The following is a 20,112-nucleotide window of genomic DNA, read 5'->3' as shown; positions in this document are numbered from 1 at the left end:
GGCAAGAGTAATTAAACTAACATGATTCACTTAGAGTAGTAAAGATTCTGATCATACTTTATATGTATTCTAGGATTGAGCAAATAAGTAAATACATTATTGTCAGGTTTCTCACTATTAAGAGAAAGGAGTTACAAATAAGAAAAAGGAGAATCCTAGAATGAACTCTATGCTGCTGGATAGGAATTGTAGTTATTAGTATGAATTCGTGGGTTTTGATATATAGATGAAAATATAGATATGTGTTAATGTGTGTGAGGACATACATGTATTTTCTAGGCCTGGTCCACTAAGAGGGCCTAAAAACAGTGATTCCCAGCAGTAATGAGCACACCTAAGGCCCAGATCTTGATTTCTAAAGAGGATTCTACGGTAAAAGGAATTAAGTTGGTGTTTTTGTTTATGTGTTGTGGGGTTCTCTTTGGAAAATTTGGCTGATATCAGGGCTTCAGGGCATGCAAAGTACAATATGATCTGGAACATCTTATGGTTCCAGAAAATAAGGAAATGTTCAAAAAGTAATGGAGGCATGTTGAAAAAATAAAGAAGAGAACTTAAAAAGAAAAAGCTAATGGCAAAATCTAGAACAGCCTGAACAATGAAATATGATCATAATAAATTATTCTACAGTTCTTTTAAATGGATAGTTCTTTTTTAGAATTTCAATTACTAACTGTAGTAAATGGACAGTTCTTTTTTAGAATTTCAATTACTAACTGTAGAAAGAATATTTAAAAATCACCATTTGGCAAAAATGACAACAGTAATTGTTGAAGGCAAGAATCATTGAGGTTAAAACTAATAAAAGTATAATGAAAAACAATAATTGTAAATTTTGAAAATTACTCAAAGTTTATCTCCCACGTGATACTTAATATTTGCAAAGGGGAAATTGTAATATTATAGTGGAGGAACCAGGCAGACTTCATCTTAATGAAATGGTCAAAGTGAACATCATTAGTAATCAGATATGTCAACCTCATATCATGCAATGCATCAAGAAGAACACATTACTTCTGTTGTATTCCACCAAAAATACACAGTCCAGATTTCATCATGGGAAACATGAGACAAACCCAAGTTGAAATACAATCAACAAAATAACTGGCCAGTACTTTTCAAAAGCGTCAAGTCTTTGAAAGACAAAAAAAGATGGAGACTATCCTAGATTAGAGGAGACATGACATTAAATGCAATGTAGGATCCTGAATTGGATCCTGGACCTGAATATTAGAGGGACAATTGGCAGAATTTTAATAAGGCCTACAGATTAGTTAATAATATTGCATCAATGTTAATTTCTTGATTTTGATAATTATGGTTATGCAAGATTTTAACATTTTGAGAAGCTGGATGATAGGTATGGAGGTGCTCTTTGTTCTATGTATCTAACTTATTTTTAAATCCGAAGTTGTTTTAAGATAAAACATTAAAACAAAATTTTCAAGATTTATACCTTGAGTCCTGAGAGAAGCAGCTGCTCAATATTGAAGAAAATCTCTATTCTTTAAGCAAAGAATAAGGAGTAAATGACTGTTGGATAGGCAACCAAAAATGTAACTATAGTTAGATTAGTCCTTTTTTTGTGGCTGAGAGAATAGTAGCCAATGCACCTATTTTCTTTTTCACAAATTTTGTTTTGTTTCTGTGGGCAGTAGGAATTTCAAAATCTTTTCATCTTTTAATGCACTTTAATTAATATTGATGATATTAAAACTGTATGTATGAATGCTCCCTATAATAAAATATATTCCAAAAATAACTAATGAAATTTCATCAGTTGCATGAGGAAAATGTAATTTTCTTGGTTAATAAGTAAAATTTATTTTGTTCTATCTACTTGGAAAAAAAGGGACAATATCTTTGTTTCACTTACAAATAAATAGGATTTTCTTCAGTGATAAAACCATTTCATTTGAGTGGTTTGACATTAAAAATTATGAAGTACACTTATTGTATTATTTTCATCTTCATTTTGTTTATAGCCCAGCTAGTGATGGTTGCTACTACAACCATTGTTAATCAGAAGATGAATACTATCAATGACTTGGTATGGGGATTAAACACAAATCAAATCTAATAGCCAATTACTGTTTGTTGGAGTTATTTTACAAGTTTCCCCTTTTATTTATTTAGGAATTCTTGTTCTCTGTGACCTATCTTTTTTCTTTTTCTTTTTTAATTCTTTGTTTGGTAGACTTTTATTTTTATTTGGGTATAGTTGGTATACAATCATATATTAGTTATATTAATTTCAGGTGTACAATATAGTGAAGCCACATTTTTATACCTTACAGTGTAAATCACCCCACTAATTCTAGTCATCTGTCACCATGTAAATTTATCACAAAATTATTGACTATATTCCCCTTCTTCTCATCCATCCCCCTAACTCCTCCCTTCTGGTAACCATCACTTTGGTCTCTGTTTTCTCTGACCTTTTTGGATATTAAAAGTATAATGTTTCAAAGCTGTAGTTAGACAGTGAGCTCTTTATATTGTACCTTGTTTCAGTGTTGAAATTAATGATTTTGTAAATGCTGGATTAACACCATTGATTAGAATGACATCTTATAGAGTTAAAAGGTTGGTTACTTATAAAAAGCAATACTGACAAACCCAGAAATCACTGTTTGCTATTTGATTATATATTTTAAACTATGTTCACTAAACTTTTCTTTTTTTTTTTTTATGGATACATTTTCTTTTCTTTTTTTTTAAATATATTTTTTTATTGATTTCAGAGAGGAAGGGAGAAGGAGAGAGCGATAGAAACATCAATGATGAGAGAGAATCATTGATGGGCTGCCTCCTGCACACCCCCACTGGGGATCAAGCCCGCAACCCTGGCATGTGCCCTCGGCTGGAATCGAACCTGGGTCCCTTCGGTCCACAGGCTGACGCTCTATCCACTGAGCCAAGCTGGGTAGGGCTTCACTAAACTTTTCAAAGGAATTTAGTTTTATTAAAATGATCTTTCATATGGACCTAGTAATTTTATTTTCTAAAGTTTAATATTTTAAATGATAGATTTCTATCTATAAAATAGTATTTTCTCTTAGCTAGAATTAAAATCATTTCCCTGCAGATTGAATGATTAGACACAATTAGAAATCATCTATATTTGCTTATGATAAATGCACATTTTATAACAGACTTTTTATACAAAATGTATTTCTCCACACCCCTAACCAAACAACCACAAGAAAAGCCTTCTTAAATTTATACGTAACTATTGAGTATTACTTTCTTAAAAATTACTATTACATGTCTGAATTTTAAAGAATGGAAACAGCTGGTTATTCAGTGGCTCATAATAATGCCTTCCTTCACAGGATAGTTTACAGAGTCACTTGATCCTCTTAGCAGACTTTTAATATATATTGTAATTAATCTGTAGGTGTATACCTCAGGTAGCATGGGGTTATACATTTAGGAAGCACAGGTAACTCAGTTCCCTGAGCAATCAGAGAATTAAAGGGATGCTTTATGTTATAATAAGTTAGGTCTTTGTAATATGAGACCAGGAACTTGGGCTTGTCTCTATTACCATAGTTCCCCTTTCCCAGTATATTTTATAGACAGGCAGGGGCAGTAACAGTCAGGATGTCTTGTCTCCATATTGTTACAATAGCTGTATTTGTAAGATATCACAGTCCTTAGGGATTCCCACCTGGAAGAAGCAGCTAGAAAAGTAATCAATAACTGTACTACACTCATCCGTTACTGAATTGTTTCAGAACTGTGTTTTAATGGTAGTTATCTCTGCACATGGCTAAAGCTTCTCTTTAGCACACATTTATTTACAAAATGAAACATGTAGAAATGTTGACTATTGAATATTTGTTTGTGAATGCTCCCAAAAAGCATTCAGTGAAAACCTGGTACTGTACTGCTTCTAAATTAAATATATTTTCTAGAAATATTATAAAAATTTTATTAAAAACAGCCAAATTAACAAGTTTCAGCTTTCTATTACTATCTGTTATTTTCAATTTCAGATGTCTGCATATGTTGTCAGAACTACATTGGTTTTACAGTAGGAGGCTCTTAGATGTATTGGTTTTTCATTCAATGTCAATTATTCAACCAGTATTTAAGAAGTGTCCCTGTATATTGGATATCTGACATTATGACTTTGACATGTTTTATTTTGAAATAGAAAGTATAAATCCCCCATAAAAGTGATAAAGAAATGAGTAGAGATATCTGTTAATTACATTAACAAATATAGACAAAAAAATAGGTAAGTGTACATATTTTTTTGTATTTTGGCAATATGGAGTCAATGGTGGCATCACAATCCACTCCTTCATCTGTGTTCCATCATTGTATACTGAATGCCTGGTACTTAGGCATAATACTTCTGTAGTATAAAAAATACTGCAGAGCAAATTTTATTATAATTTGAACTCTGATTAACAAGATATTCAAACCTCACCTTTTAAGTTACAGTCAAACCTCGGTTCTCAAATGTCTCCCATCTTGAACAATTCCATTCTTTTTTTTTTTCTTTAATCCTCACCCGAGGATACTTTTCCATTAGTTTTTTTTTAGAGAGAGTGGAAGAGAGAGAGAAAGACAGAGAGAAACATCGATGTGAAAAAGAAACATCAATTGGTTGCCTTCTACATAAGCCCAGACCAGGGCCAGGGCTGGGGAGGAGCCTGCAACCGAGGTACGTGCCCTTGACTGGAATTGAACCTGAGACCCTTCAGTCCGCAGGCCTACACTCTATCCACTGAGCCAAACCAGCTAGGGCCAATTCCATTTTTGACCAAGTTGTTCATGGAAAAAATGTCTGGATTGTTGAACAAGCTTCAGTTCTCAACCAGATAACCTTTCCATGCTGATACATCAGTGTGACAAAAAGCATTTCTCAGGCCACAAAGGAGAAAATGCTAGTCAGTTTACATCTTTTTGCTTTTGTTGCTGGTGAAATTTGAAAACATAAAGAGGCTACCAAGCGCTAATGTTGCTCAGGGTGTGAAAGAAACAATGATCCCAGGTAAATGAAGAAATAGAAAAACTGTTGTTGATTTGGATAAAAGCAAAGCAGTTAGCCCGTGATAGCATTTCCAAGGCAGTGATGTGTGGAAAAGCAAAGATGTCTAAGATATCGCATGCTGATTTCCTGAGACTCCCCTGGAAGGAGTGCTGAAAGTGATTCCTTTAAGATTAGTAGGGAGTGGTTTGATAAATTTAAGAAAAGAAATATTTGTTTATAGATTAAACAGTACTTTAGACATGTACTGTATATAAGAAAGGTTAAAATGGAATCATTTGGGGGTCTGGAACGAATTAATTCAATTTACGTCATTTCTAATGGGAAAAAATGATTCGGTTTTCGAACAAATCGCTTTTCGAACAGCCTTCTGGAATGAACTACGTTTGAGAACCGAGGTTCCACTGTATTTGTTTTGGTACAGCAAATTCATGATATATGTAAGTGGTGAGACCATACTTTGGAGTTCTTATGACAGAATAATCCTGTTAGGATATTTTTCCTTTAAAAAAAAACAGACAACTTATTTCTTGACTTTTAGAGATGCACAAAGACTTGAAGAATTCTTCACCAAAAATCAGCAGCTGAGAGAGCAACAGAAAGTTCTTCATGAAACCATTAAAGTTTTAGAAGATCGGTGAGTCTGGTTCTTGGGTCTTCTTGTGTAAGAGGTGATTTTTTTCCCCCTTAATAGAAAGTACAATGGTTTTAATTTGTATTCAGCCCTAGGACCGAAAGTGATTTTTTTCCCCCCAACCTTATGTCAACTTTGGATGAATACTTTGAAATTAAGGATATACTCTTGCAATGCTTGTTGTTTTCACTAATTACAGCAATTATTTCTAGTATCTTCTGATCTTTTCTTCACTTTATGATTTCGAGTTTGGACTTCCAGTTCTGTTATTCTTTGAATTTTGTGTTTTTCTTCTTAACTGAATTTTTCTTTTCCAGGCCCATTCTGAGAAAACATGTCAGTAGATGAATGCCCCTACCCTTCCCACTGAAGTATTTTATAAATTACTCTCTTATTCAGTTAATATATTTAATTGTGAACATTATCTTTTTTGTGGAGTTTCTGGATTGGTGAACATGTGGGGATGTGGGTAGAGTATTGTACCCAGGGAGGGAAAAAAAAATAAATATATATATCTTTTCTGCAATTTTTTTAATTTTATTTAGTGATTTGGGAAAGAGAGAGAGAAAAACATTGATGTGTTGTTCCACTTATTTATGCATTCATTGATTGATTTTTGTATGCGCTCTGACTGGGGATTGAACACGCAACCTTGACTTATCAGGATGATGCTCTAACCAACTGAGCTGCCTGGCCAGGGCTATTCTGCAGGGTTTTTTTTTAACTAGATTCTTTTCTATTTTTGATCTATGGCCACTAATTTCCTGTGGATATCCTCCTTCTCTGCTGTTTCTTATCCTAAATGTTATCTTGCCTTTCATTCCCTTCACCTTTAGGTCCTTAGTTAGGTGGGCCTATAATTCATTATGTGGTATTAATTTGGTGGTGGGAATAGGGGGTGGTACAAAGAGCGTAGCTCATTTCTTTATATATATGCTTTTTCTCTCCTTCAAATACAAATCTGAAATTTTCCTTTGGGCTTTCTTTAAGGTTTATTCCTTGTTTCATGAAGCCTCATATAATTAAAACAAGAATGACCTAGATCTGACAATTATTGTTTTAGGGAGGAATTGATATGCATTGAGGGCCCACTTTGGGCCCAGCACTTAATCTTCACATTAACGCTGTAAGATGGATGGTAGATCCATTTTACATGTGAGGAAACTGAGCTGGGAAAGAGTTTCTATGGTTTCATGATGTCTTGTTGGTATGCTGTCTTAATTTTATAAATGTGTAAATGAATTACACTTTAACTGATTATCTCACAGTATTTGTGCTTGACCTAAAGTTACCAAGACACATACTCTGAAATAGTTTTCCCCATTGTCTACTATCTAGTCTGTTTTCTAGGAAGTTTTTTTATTATTATTTTATTTTTATATTGATACTAATTGAATACCTTTAAATGTCTACGTTGGTAACATTTGGTAAAATTCTGCCTTATAAAATTTCATTTTAGTTTTATATCATGTAAGAATGGTGTCTAGAGCAAGCTTTATAAGTCTATAAAACTTAATGTTTTTCTGAGACCTTAAAAAAGCAACACGTATTTTGTTAAAATTTCTAAATAATTCTGAAACTTGCCATCTACTCTTCATAAGATGAAGTAATTCTTATGCTAATGTTGTAAAAACATTGGGAGATGTTTAGATGAAAGGAAATTACCCAATAAAGGTAAATTAGGTAATAAAAAGGCCTAATTTTGTGTGGCTCGTTTATGTTTTACCACTACTATTATTACATTTACAAACTTTTCTTTAAGAAACCAAAGTATTTCACTAAATCTAAGAAACAGTCACTGTGCTAGAAAAGTAGATAGAATGCATTTTCTTAAAAAAAAAAAATCTGAACAAAGCAGTTAAACCATAGTTGTTCAGTAGATTTTAATGTTTTAAAAGCATTTTTGGCAGTCATGAGAAACTCCTATTTCAGTTGTCATAAAAAGGGAAAATTGGTACTCATAATCAGAGGATTTGTGTTTCTGCAACTATTTTTCAAATACTGAACCAAATATTCTCTTTTGTCTTGCTAACTGTCTTTCTCATAGATTTGAATTTAAACATCATATTCTTTGGGAGACCTCTGACTTCCTAGACTAGGTTAAGTTCTGCTATGTGCTTTATACTTCACTAGAAGCCCAGTGCACAAATTCGTGCACCAGTGGGGTCCCTCAGCCTGGCCTGTGGGATCAGGCTGAAACTGACTCTCCAACATCCCCCAAGGGATTCCAGATTGCGAGAGGGTGCAGCCCAAGCCGAGGGACCCCACGGGTGCATGATTGGGGCCGGGGAAGGACGCAGGAGGTTGGCCAGCTGGGGAGGGACCACAGGAGGGCTCCAGGGCGTTTCCGGCCTGTCTCACTCAGTCCTGATAGGCCAGACCCCAGCAGCAAGCTAACCTACTGGTTGGAGCGTCTGCCCCTGGTGGGCAGTGCACGTCATAGCAAGCAGTTGAGCCTTAGCATATCATTAGCATATTATGCTTTGATTGGTTGAACAGAAAATCTGGTCAACCGGACATTTAGCATATTAGGCTTTTATTATATAGAATAGTACCATGTATTTCTTCTGTCATGATATAAATCATACTTTGTTGTAATTACTTACTTTTTTATTGTCTCTTTTTCTCTAGCAGACTGTTGTAAACGCTTTAAAATAAGTAACATTATGTTGACCACCCTTGTATTATACTACCTACAATACTCATTGTAGGTGTTCAGTGAAACCCTTTTGAATGAAAATAAATAAATTTAAGGAAATTTTGGGAGGTATAGAAAGCAATTGTGCATACTTGTCAATCTGGTGAGTTTTAATTCCAAAATAAGTTATTATTTCTTCATTTCTGTGAACAAGCTGGGATAGAACACATTTGCTGTCTGTTCTTACAAGTGAAATTACTCTTCTTTCCCTTTTTCCTATTTACTGCATTCTCCTATGAAATTGAGGATATTTTTTTCTTTCTCTGACAGCTACAGTGGAGGATAGGCAAGAGGAAAGCAATGGAGCCCTGCTAATGGAAATGGGAGCATATTTTCTCACATCCATTTTTTTTAATATATTTTTATTGATTTTTTACAGAGAGGAAGAGAGAGGGATAGAGAGTTAGAAACATCGATGAGAGAGAAACATCGATCAGCTGCCTCCTGCACACTCCCCACTGGGGATGTGCCCGCAACCAAGGTACATGCCCTTGACCGGAATCGAACCTGGGACCCCCCAGTCTGCAGGCTGACGCTCTATCCACTGAGCCAAACTGGCCAGGGCCTCACATCCATTTAAACTCAAACTAGGACCAGTAAGCAATTAGGGGTTGACTCACAGATATTATTATCAAGAGTGGCAGTTGATTGGAGAAATCTGGAAGTAATAAACAAGCCAGGGAATATTGCTTTATTTTATAACTGTGTCAGTGGCATTTTTAAACTTGGAAACTAGGGGTCCCAAGGGATTGTTTTTCATTATACTTTATAACATTTTAACATATCAGATATGATTTCTTAGAAACAATAAGGTGTTTAGTTTTTAATGGCAAACTGGCTAGTAGAATGACACTTAAATAATTCATTAAAATTGGTTAATGCAGTTTAACTCCTTCAGTGTTTTTTCATAGACCTTTCAATGTCATGTGATTTTTGGCTTCTAGAAATTGTCATTCCATTAATGCAACCTTTGATCGCTAACCTTTATTTTTTATATCCTTATCAAAACGTTGTTTATGAGTTTTACTTTTATAAAAAATCTCTAGGTTCTTTTTGTTTGTTTTAGTTATACAGTTTTCATATTTTATTTCCTTTTTAAAAAAATTAATGGTCTATACTACCAGGCTGTGGCTTCCTTAGACACTTAAATACTTAGTACATTACTCATTTAGATTATTGAGATGAAATTATTTCCTAAGAATATGTTTCCTAAATTCCTAATGTGGGGCATATGTCTTTTTTAACTGTATATTTTCTGATTATATAAATGAAATGAGGAAAATTTTGAAACATATAGAAAAACACTAAGAAGAAAATTCCTATAATACTGATACCTGCAAGATAACTATTACTAATATTTTGGAGTACACCTTTCTCTCCACGTTCCCCTCCCCCCATGTACTATATGTATTTTTCTCTGTTCTTTAGCACTCACACATAATTAGTAAAAGCTATTTGTAATCTTTTTTTGTTTACATAATAGTGCATTGTGAATTTTTACTAACATTGGGTGTTTGTTTTTTTAATACTGAAGGGAGCAAAATATGAGGTGACTTTTAAAAAAACTTGGAGTTCCTTAATCTTTAGTATTGATTCAACTAAAAATGTTTTTGAGCACTCATTAGTGTTATAATATGTGCTAAGCAAAGCAAATGCAAGCTTGCTTAAGATATAATGCTGCCCCTGAGTATTGTACTGGCATATTTTGGCTATAATATATTAAAACAAGGTTAGGTTCTTCAATAAATAAGTTCCCTTGAATAGAGTTTGAATATAGCAGATTTTTTACAGAATTTCGCTCAGAATTGAATCTGTAGAAAGTTTTGTAGCATGATTTCAGTCTATTTGAAAATTTTTTAAAGGTATGAATATACCATTACATTAGTTAATTTTCTCTATATTTGCCAAGTCAATTCTTTAGTTCTTCATAAAGCATAAAAATCTTTGGGTTCAAATATTTTAAAAATCTTTTAGTACTTGAAAATGTTTTTTTTAATTTCAGCTTTATTGAGGCATAATTGGCAAATAAAATTGTAAAATAAAGTGTACATCTTAGTGAGTTGATAGACATATACATTGTGAAAGAATTCCCTCCCTTTGGGGATAACACATCCATCACTCACTTATTTACTTATTTTTTTATGAGAACATTTAAGTTCTACTCTAAAAATGTTTTGTTTTTGTTTCATAGATTAAGAGCAGGATTATGTGATCGCTGTGCAGTAACTGAAGAACATATGCGAAAAAAACAGCAAGAATTTGAAAATATCCGGCAGCAGAATCTTAAACTTATCACAGAGCTTAGTGAGTTTTCTTTTTCATTTATTAAGCATAATGTACTATTGTTAAAACCTATTAGTAAGTTGGTTGCAACCAAATAAATGGATTGTTTACATATATTTTTCCTTATTTAGGCAAAAGTTCAAATGTCCTTCCTTCACTTTGTATAGATTTTTTTTTTAATTTCTTTATTGATTAAGGTATCACATATTTGTCCTCATCCCCCCATTCCCATCCCACACCCCTCCCCACACATGCCCCCCCCCCCTGTTGTCCTTAACTGCTGGTTAGGCTCATATGCTTGCACACAAGTCCTTTGATTGATCTCTCCCCTTTACTTTGTATAGATTTAATCTCATGATTATTTTAGTAAGAAATACTTAACAGAAGATTGTGCACATACTGACCACGTTGGCCTTAAAGTCTCACCAGCTGTAAGACAAGAAGTAAATTTCCTACAGATATGTCCATATTTGCTTCTTCGGTTTTATCTTTATTTTGTGTAATTTGACTATTAGTAAACTTAAATACAAAACAAACAATATGGTGTTCTACAAAGGTGTATACTTTTTTGTTTTCATGACATACTATTACAAGTATACCATTTTCAGTTAGGCTCCTTACCCATTTAATATAGGGTTTTCTTTCATTCTTAGCCTTTTTCTCTTAACCTTTTTCTATTCTTATACCTCTCTTAACCTTTTCTTTTACCTATTTTTATTTTTTTAATATATTTTTATTGATTTCAGAGAGGAAGGGAGAGTGAGAGGGAGATAGAAACATCAATGATGAGAAATTGATTGGCTGCCTCCTGCACGCCCCCTACTGGGGATTAAGCCTGCAACCCGAGCATGTGCCCTTGACCGGAATTGAACCTGGGACCCTTTGGTCCACAGGCCAATGCTCTATCCACTGAGCCAAACCAGCCAGGGCCCAAAGTTATTATAAAAATAGCAACACTAAGGGCTTCATGTTGATGAATTTTTGGTGTTTCTATCTTATTGCTACTTTTTTCTTCCTGTCCTGTCTTTCTTTTTTTGTTGTTGTTACTCGTCCCGGTTATTGACTTTGAAGGATATTTGATTTTCTTCTATTTCATTTTAATTTGATTCGTTTTTGGTTTGTACCTCCTATTCATTGAAGGTAAATGTCAGGGTTGTACCGCTTGCTTTTGGATACACTCTTGAGTGTCACAGCTTTAATTTGATTCTATACTGGGGTTTTCTGTATTGTTTTTAAACATGTTTTTAATTGATTTTAGAGAGAGAGGAAAGGAGAAAGAGAGAAACATCCATCTGCTGTCTCCTGCATGCCCCCTACTGGGGATCGAGCCCACCCCCACGCATGTGCCCTGACTGGAAATTGGACCAGTGACCCTGACAATACTGGCCAGGGCTTTACCACTGTTTTTTTGTTTTTGTTGTGTGTGTTTTTTTATAAAATATTACTTAGGCCCTCCTTTTTCCCCCATTAACCTCTTCCAGCCCACTCTCGTTCTCCCCCCACCATTTTTTTAAATTCTTATTTTTATTCTTTTTGATCAACTCATTTAACAATAGCCTAACTTGTCAGTGTTTTCTTCTCACTTTGATATCTACACCTATTAACAAATCAATCTTCCCATCATTCATCTGTGAAAAATAACTTAATTTTAGACTTCTTAGCCTGCTTTTGAAGGCTTTCTATCATTTATTATACCCAGTCATTCTTTCTAACTTGGTTCCATTCATTTTCTACATAGAATAATCACCTATCCAGTTCATTTGTTCTGTGGTGAATTTTTTTCTGATCTCAAGGGCCCAAAACAACCTTTTTCTCCTTGAAATTTTCTTTAGTACTTTATCTGTACCTCTCTAATGCCCTTGTCACTTTCAGGTATATAAAATGTGTTTAATTATTAGCTTGTCTCTCATTAGACTCCACTTTTTTTAGGCCATTGTCCATATCTTAAGGTTTTTCTAGATCCTTCACAAGAGGTAATGTAGCTACCTCACATATTGTAGATAGTCAAAAAATTTTGTTTGCTCAATGTAAGAAAATATTTTTAGGCCTGGTTAGCATGGCTCAGTGGTTGAGCATCAACCTATGAACCAGGAGGTCATATGCCTAGGTTGTGGACTTGATCCCTCAGCAGGGGGCATGCAGAAGGCACCCAATCAATGATTCTCTCTCATCATTGATGTTTCTATCTCTCTCTCCCTCTCCCTTTCTCTCTGAAATCAATGAAAATATATTTTAAAAAGAAAAGAAAATATGTTTCGATTAGTAAAGCACTAAATTATTAACAAATTTTTAGAATATGATTAACTTTCTTTGGTATAGGCTAATTGTATTTACTGTTATTGATCTCTTGTGTGTGTATATATCTATATATCTATATCTATATCTATATCTATATCTATATCTATATCTATATCTATATCTATATATTGCTCCTAGTAAAGCACATGCTTAATTAACCAGTAACATCATAGTAAGGATTGGTAAAAGATTTGTCCTGCTACAGTGGAAATTATAGCCCAAAATTGAGTTTTTGTTTTATAAATTAAATATGGGTAGATAGAAAAATTTAGTCGAGGTGGATTCAAACAGACTTCAATTGATATGTTTAGATTATTGATATAATTACTCATAAAACATAGAGTATGACTAAAGGAGAAAATATGACTTAAGTGTGGTTATGTTATAAAAATTACACTGATATCCAGTGTTATATTACTTTTATGATCAGATTTATTTCAAGATAAATGACTCTCACTAAAATGGTATTTGAAATTAGTAGAACTGAGTAACCAGATGGAATGCTTTCTTGTCTTCAGTATGAATAATTAGACTCTACTCCCCAGTACATGAGGTACTCTTTTATTTTTTGCCCACAAGCATTACATAAAATTATTAATCATTTACATGGAACTGGTACAATGTGAGGTGTAATCACTACCTAGTAACAAATTAGCTTTGCATGGTAACATTAATCCTAACATTTTGACTTAGAATTAAAAATCCTAATGTCTCTATAATTGTTGAAATTATTGAAAAACCTTGACATACATGTTAAAAGAGTTATAATATGTGCCCCTTTTTTTCACATTATATTTAAGTGAATGAAAAGAATACTCTACAGGAAGAAAATAAAAAGCTTTCTGAACAACTGCAGCAGAAAATTGAGTAAGTATATTTTCTAAATTGCAGTAAAAAATTGAATAATTGAATATTTTCCCCCAATTTTTCTTTCTTCATTTTATTTAGCTATACAAACTGTAAAAATATATTGAGTTGCAAATTTCATTTTAAAAAATTATAAAGTGTTATGTAAAAAAATGTAAAGAAAATCACTATATTTTTGTTGTTTTGAGAATACATATGAAAAGTGTATACATTTCTTAGTGCAAGAAAGTATCTGAACATTTTAATTTAAAATCTTTTAATTTTAATAATTATTATAAATAATACATTATTAAAATACTTATATTTCAAATAAATATTTTAGTTTTGTTACCTTTCTTCCAGCCCTGTCCTGGAAGCTTCATAAGAGCAAACTGAATAAGTATTTCCTCTTACACACTTCTCAGGCCACAAAAACTCTGTCTCTCTGATCTCTCCCTCTCCCACCATTTCTCTTAAAGAATAAAAATAACTTTTATCCTGTGTACCAGTTACTCTTTTTTGTTTTTTATGTTTACTATTTCTATTGTTATGATTCTTCAAGGTAGTTTTATTATCTCTACTTTATGGATGAAGAAATCAAAGCTCACAAGAGTCAAGTAACTTGCCTTGGTCTCACAGTTAGTAGGTTTTAACACCATCACTCAGACCCATATCTTCTGACTTAAAAGCCTCTGTTCTTTTCTTTATGTGACAGTGTCTCCAAAAAATAGCCTATTTTGGGGGGTAAGGTCAACTTAGTGCAGAGCAGAAATATGGCTACCTCTTATTTTCCGCTTACATAAAATTTATATATTTTTTTAAGAATTAGGATTCAGGATAATCTAAATGGTTTTAAAGGGCTCTGAAAGATTCTATTATATTTGAGTAGACATCTGTAACAATTTTGGTATAAACTATGCTTATGTAATATTCTTTTGGTTTAGAAGAATTATTATCTTATGTATAAACGCATCTCAAAGGTGAAATTAACATCCTTATCAGAATCCTTATCAGAATACTTTTAGGTAGTGGATGTCCAGTAGGATTTTGATATTTCTCCCATGTGATCAGTCCACTAAACATTGGTAGCCAAAGGGAATTTTGAGGAGGGATAATAGTCAGATGAGAAAAGAAGCTAGGGGATCAGACATGTATATGAAAAGGTAAACACTTACTAATTTTCCTCATGCTATTAGAACACAGATCCATAATCTTTTACATATGATTCTAAAACCCAAAAGGTGTTTGTTTTTATCCACAACCTAACCTTACCTTAACTGACAAGATGCTATTTATAGTTCTTATTTATCCCACCATTTCATGTGAGCATTCGATGGTTTGCTGTGAAAATATCAATGTGCTTGGCTACAGGATGATACCTCAGGCTCCCCTGTGTTATATACGCATCTCTATATTATCTGTATTACCTTTCATGTAAAAAAAAAAAAAAATCTGAACTCTGAATCACATCTGCTTCCAAAGATTTCAGATAAGTGATTGTTGACCTATATTAATTTATGTTTTGGGAAGTTATTTAGCAAGGTAAGTTATGATGTTTTGAACACATCAACCTTGATACCTATGAATACTGAAGATAAATAAGAATATTTATGTGTTGCCCTGACTGGTTTGGCTCAATGGATAGAGCGTCGGCCTGTGGACTGAGAGGCCCCAGGTTCGATTCCGGTCAATGGCATGTACCTTGGTTGCAGGCATATCCCCAGTAGGAGATGGGCAGGAGGCAGCTGATTGATGTTTCTCTCTCATTGATGTTTCTAACTCTCTATCCCTCTCCCTTTCTCTCTGTAAAAAATCAATAAAATATATTAACCCTTTGCACTTGCTTGCTTTTTTCTCGATTCCTTTATTCTAATGCTAACTGTGTCGAGTCACACTCGACATCTGAGTGCAAAAGGTTAAAAAAAAGAAAAGAATATTTATATGTTACATAGAGGTTAATAAAAATTAGGTGATTACCTCAACAACCAAGATATATAAAGTATATTGAAACCAAATAATGTCATTTGCTTGATAGAAATACTAGTATTAGTTCTGATTAGTTTAGAATTAGTTTATTTTTAGTGTCCTCAAATTCAAATATTTTTCCTGTTGAGGCTCATTGATATTTTAGAAAAGATGTAAAAGCTGAAGTTTAAATTACAGTAAAGATTAATCAGGTAGGTGAGCTCAGAGCAAGTATGCTTATTTAGTATATGCGTTAGTCAGAATAATGTAGGAGGTAATCTATTGTCTTTTAATTCTCTTCTGAAATTTAAGATAGTTGTTATTTTCACAAGACAACTTCTTTGTAGCTTGCTCTCCTTGAACAAATTTTCTTTTCTTTGCAGTTTAAAGAAATAACAAGTATTATCTCATAAAGGCAACATGGTTTCCTCTGACTACCTAACGTAACATTATATGCTATTAACGCCTGAAGTTCCCCTGAACTTTAGAAAAATTATTTGACCTATACTTTTGCTTGTGAAATGTAGTAATTCTAACTCACCTAAACTGGTTTTGATGTTACAGATACCTTATATGGTAGGATAGTTATTTAATGACATTATAGTGAGAAATTACTCAGTAACAGTTTGTCATTATAAAGTTTAAATATATATATTTCAACTCTACCAGTCACAGAAAGCAGATAATTAACTAAGCTAGGTATTCGGGTCACCAGCGGTTGCCAACCTTTCGGACCTCACAGACCACCAGTGGTCCGCAGACCACCAGTTGGCGACCGCTGAGGGTCATGACTCTTCGTTTCAGAAAATGGATGTACTGGTTCAGTGAAAGTCAAAGGAGTCAATATTTAAGTGTATACACTTAAAAGACTGTAGGATTCATGTCATTCACTGTTCTCTTCTAGGTGGACAGAGTTAAAAAATAAAGTTTTTGTTTCATTTTGTTTTTTAAGATGAGCTACACTGCCCTCTTCTAAATTGAATTCCTTGTTTGACTTCTTTAACAGAATTGTTTGAATACCTTTAGTACAAGTTCAGTCTCCCAAGCCTATTTAATTTCAGTGAGATGAAATTATTAGAAAGTTCTTTCTGAATTTGTGTAGAAATCACTCTACTTATATGTAAGTTATATTTGTCAATATTGATTTTTGCCTTCTGGGACCATCTGGAACAAGTTATTCCCTCTTCTACATGGTGGTCCTTTGTATACATGAAGACAACTATCATGGCCCTCCTGAGTCCTTTTCTTTTTTAATTTATCTTTATTGTTTTGTGTGGGTTTTTTTTAAATATAACTTTATTGCCCAAACCCGTTTGGCTCAGTGGAGAGAGCATCGGCCTGCTGACTGAAGGGTTCCAGGTTCAATTCTGGTCAAGGGCATGTACCTTGGTTGCGGGCACATCCCCAGTAGGAGGTGTGCAGGAGGCAGCTGAATCGATGTTTCTCTCTCATCGATGTTTCTAACTCTCTATCCCTCTCCCATCCTCTCTGTAAAAAATTAATAAAATATATTTTTAAAAATAAATAAATAATATATACATATATATATATCTTTATTGATTTCGGAGAGGAAGGGAGAGGGGGAGAGAGATAGAAACATCAATGATGAGAGAGAATCATTGATCCGCTGCCTCCTGCATGCCCCCTACTGGAGGTCTGTGGAGAACGGCTACAGCGTTTGGACAGGTTCAAGCTTTGGACTAATGAGAGGGCACATGGAAGTTGTTTTGTTTTCCCCCCTTTGTTTTTATGACAAAGGAGAACGAAGGCAGCTCTTGTTTATTTAGTTTGGACACCTCTAGTTAAAGCTAGTTTTCAATTGTTTGTTTTCTTTCTTTTGTGATCCCTGCTAATTCTAGATTGGCTCTTCCAGGAAATCAATTTCTTCTCATGACTCATTCATGTTTCAGATTGAATTTTTATGACTAATAGGCAGGTAGGTTGTGATGTGATTAAAGTGAGGTCAGATAGATTTCACACTCCATTAATTCATAAGCCTTTCTCATATGACCAGCTCACTCTGTTTTTCCAGAATAAGACAGTTGAATTTGTAAAGAGATTAAAAATAAGATAGTAGCTCTAAATAGTTCTAAAATTCTCAATAAAAAATATAGGATTATAGGGGGGAGGGGGTTGATGACAAATATGTGATACCTTAATCAATAAAGTAATTAAAAAAAAAAATATAGGATTATAGACCACAGTAATATTGATATGATCCAGGAAATTAAGATATAAATAAATGTTAGAAAATATTAATCTTTATCTTTTAATGTTTTTTTTTAATCTCTGTTGGTCATAGTTTATAAAATTTTCATATTGTATGTTTAGAGATTGTATTACAAATTGATATGACTGTAGTAGCATAGACTGGTTTTGTCATGTAAAGACTCAATGCCTGCTAGACTGGTAGGAATTAAGTTGCAGATAAAGTCAGTAATGATTGACATAGAAAAGTCAATTGAATTAAAGTTAATTAACTTTACTCAATAACTACAATTTAATCCAAACCCAGTCTTTAGGTGCCATATGCCTAGATCAGCACAAATGTATTTTTCTAGTGGGATCTGGGAATATCTCATACTCATCATTTACTCACTAAATATTTATTGAGTACCTACTATGTGCCTGTTCTTGTGGACACATGATATATTGGTGAAACAAAGATCCTTATCTCTTGTTTACATTCTAGCAGGTGAGCAATAGGTAAGTCCATTATATACTATGTTAGAAAGCAGTAAATACTACGGATAAGGTAAATAGAGCAGAATAACAAAAAATGAGTACTAAGGCATAGGAAGAAGAATTGCAATTTCAAATAGTGTGTTCAAGATAGGCCTTAATGAGAAAGTAAAACTCCAGCAAAGACTTGAAGGAGAGGAGGTAATTAGCCATGTGATGTATGTGCATTCCAAGCAAATGGACCGGCTAGAGCAAAGAACCTAAGGTAGGAGTTTGCCTGGTGTGTTTGAGGAACCTCAAGGAAGCAAGGGTGGCTGGGCTAGAGCATGATAATGAAAGCAGGTCAGGGGATATAGGCAAGGGGAACAGTCAGATCATATAGAACCTTATAAATCATTAAGAGGACTTTGGTTTGTATTTTACGTGAAAGGGAAGATGTGGCAAGTTTTAATCAGGGTAGTGACATAACGAGTTTTAATAGGTCTGTTCTGACTAATGTTTTGAGACTAGACTATAAGGGCCCCTGAATACAAGCAGTGCCAGAAACTCAAAGGTAGAATCCTACTTGTAGTCAGTCGTTTGTCTCTTGGTCTACACTAAGGATAACACATTGAATGGTTATCAATATTATCCTGGGAGTCTGGCTGCTGGGATTTAGATCCTGGTTCTGTTATTTACTATTTTAGTAAGTTACTTAACTTCTGTAACTTCCATTTTCTCATTTGTAAAATGAGACTGTTGGTAATAACTTCATACTTTTAACAGTGTCTGGCAGTGTAGACCTACAAGAATGTTGGTAATTAATATTATTTATCACCATATTTTTGTCAGTTGCCAAGTCATGTTGATTCTACTACCACAGTGTTTAGCACTAGTCCCTTCCTTTCCATAGCTGTTTTTAGCATCCTAGTTCAGACCCACAGAAGGTCTTGGCTGGACTATTGTAGCCCCGACCTAGTTGATTTCCTTGCCTCTTTTCTTTCTGTCCCAATCTTGCACACTGCTACTGGATTGTCGCATTACTTCTATGCTCTAAAACCTTAATTCCTTTCCTCTTGCTTTCTAAACTATGTGCACACTTAATTAAGACCCTCCTTCACATAGTTCAGGTGTGCCCTTCTCCAACACCAGTATACAATACTGCAGGCCTTTACTCGAACTCTGTGCATCCTCTGCTGATTTTCTCTGCCATTTGAAATTCTTTTAATTTCACTTCAAGTGGCAGCAACTACACTTTGTACATTTCTTCTCACAATAATATCCCCCACTCTAATCATTTGAATCCTTATATTTAGATTTTGAACTTTAGATGCAAGGAATTATATGTCTTAAGTTTCACACCTGTGTCTTCCTCTAGCTCTATACCATATGGTAGATGTTTTAGTAAATATTCACTGAATTAATGTTCTTTCAATTGTCATTATTTTCCTCTAGGAATGATCAACAGCATCAAGCAGCTGAGCTTGAATCTGAGGAAAATGTTATTCCAGATTCACCGATAACAGCCTTTTCGTTTTCTGGCATTAATCGGCTACGAAGAAGAGAGAACCTCCATGTCCGATACATAGAACAAACTCATACTAACCCGGAGCTCTCTGTGTGTACAAATGGTAAGGATTTAGAGTTACACATCAGTTACTTGGTTTGGTAAAAATAGTATCCATCTATTGTTTTTGTGTTATTCAATTTCATGGAAGGTAA

The 20,112-nt window shown here is 33.9% G+C and overlaps 1 protein-coding gene across 3 annotated transcripts in view; it reads left to right on the top strand.

Moving 5' to 3' along the window:
• Positions 1 to 20,112, top strand: part of RBBP8 (RB binding protein 8, endonuclease) — a 70,341-nt gene that overhangs the window by 22,630 nt on the left and 27,599 nt on the right. For all 3 annotated transcript variants that reach the window (XM_054723981.1, XM_054723982.1, XM_054723983.1), the window contains exons 4-7: positions 5,547 to 5,642; positions 10,529 to 10,641; positions 13,719 to 13,785; positions 19,846 to 20,021. In XM_054723981.1, coding sequence (XP_054579956.1) covers positions 5,547 to 5,642; positions 10,529 to 10,641; positions 13,719 to 13,785; positions 19,846 to 20,021 — 452 coding nt within the window. The remainder of the gene's footprint in view (positions 1 to 5,546; positions 5,643 to 10,528; positions 10,642 to 13,718; positions 13,786 to 19,845; positions 20,022 to 20,112) is intronic.

Source organism: Eptesicus fuscus, chromosome 12, assembly GCF_027574615.1.
Source record: "Eptesicus fuscus isolate TK198812 chromosome 12, DD_ASM_mEF_20220401, whole genome shotgun sequence".
NCBI lineage: Eukaryota > Metazoa > Chordata > Mammalia > Chiroptera > Vespertilionidae > Eptesicus > Eptesicus fuscus.
Note: the sequence above shows the minus strand (reverse complement) of the source record. Positions and strands in the feature narration are given on the sequence as shown.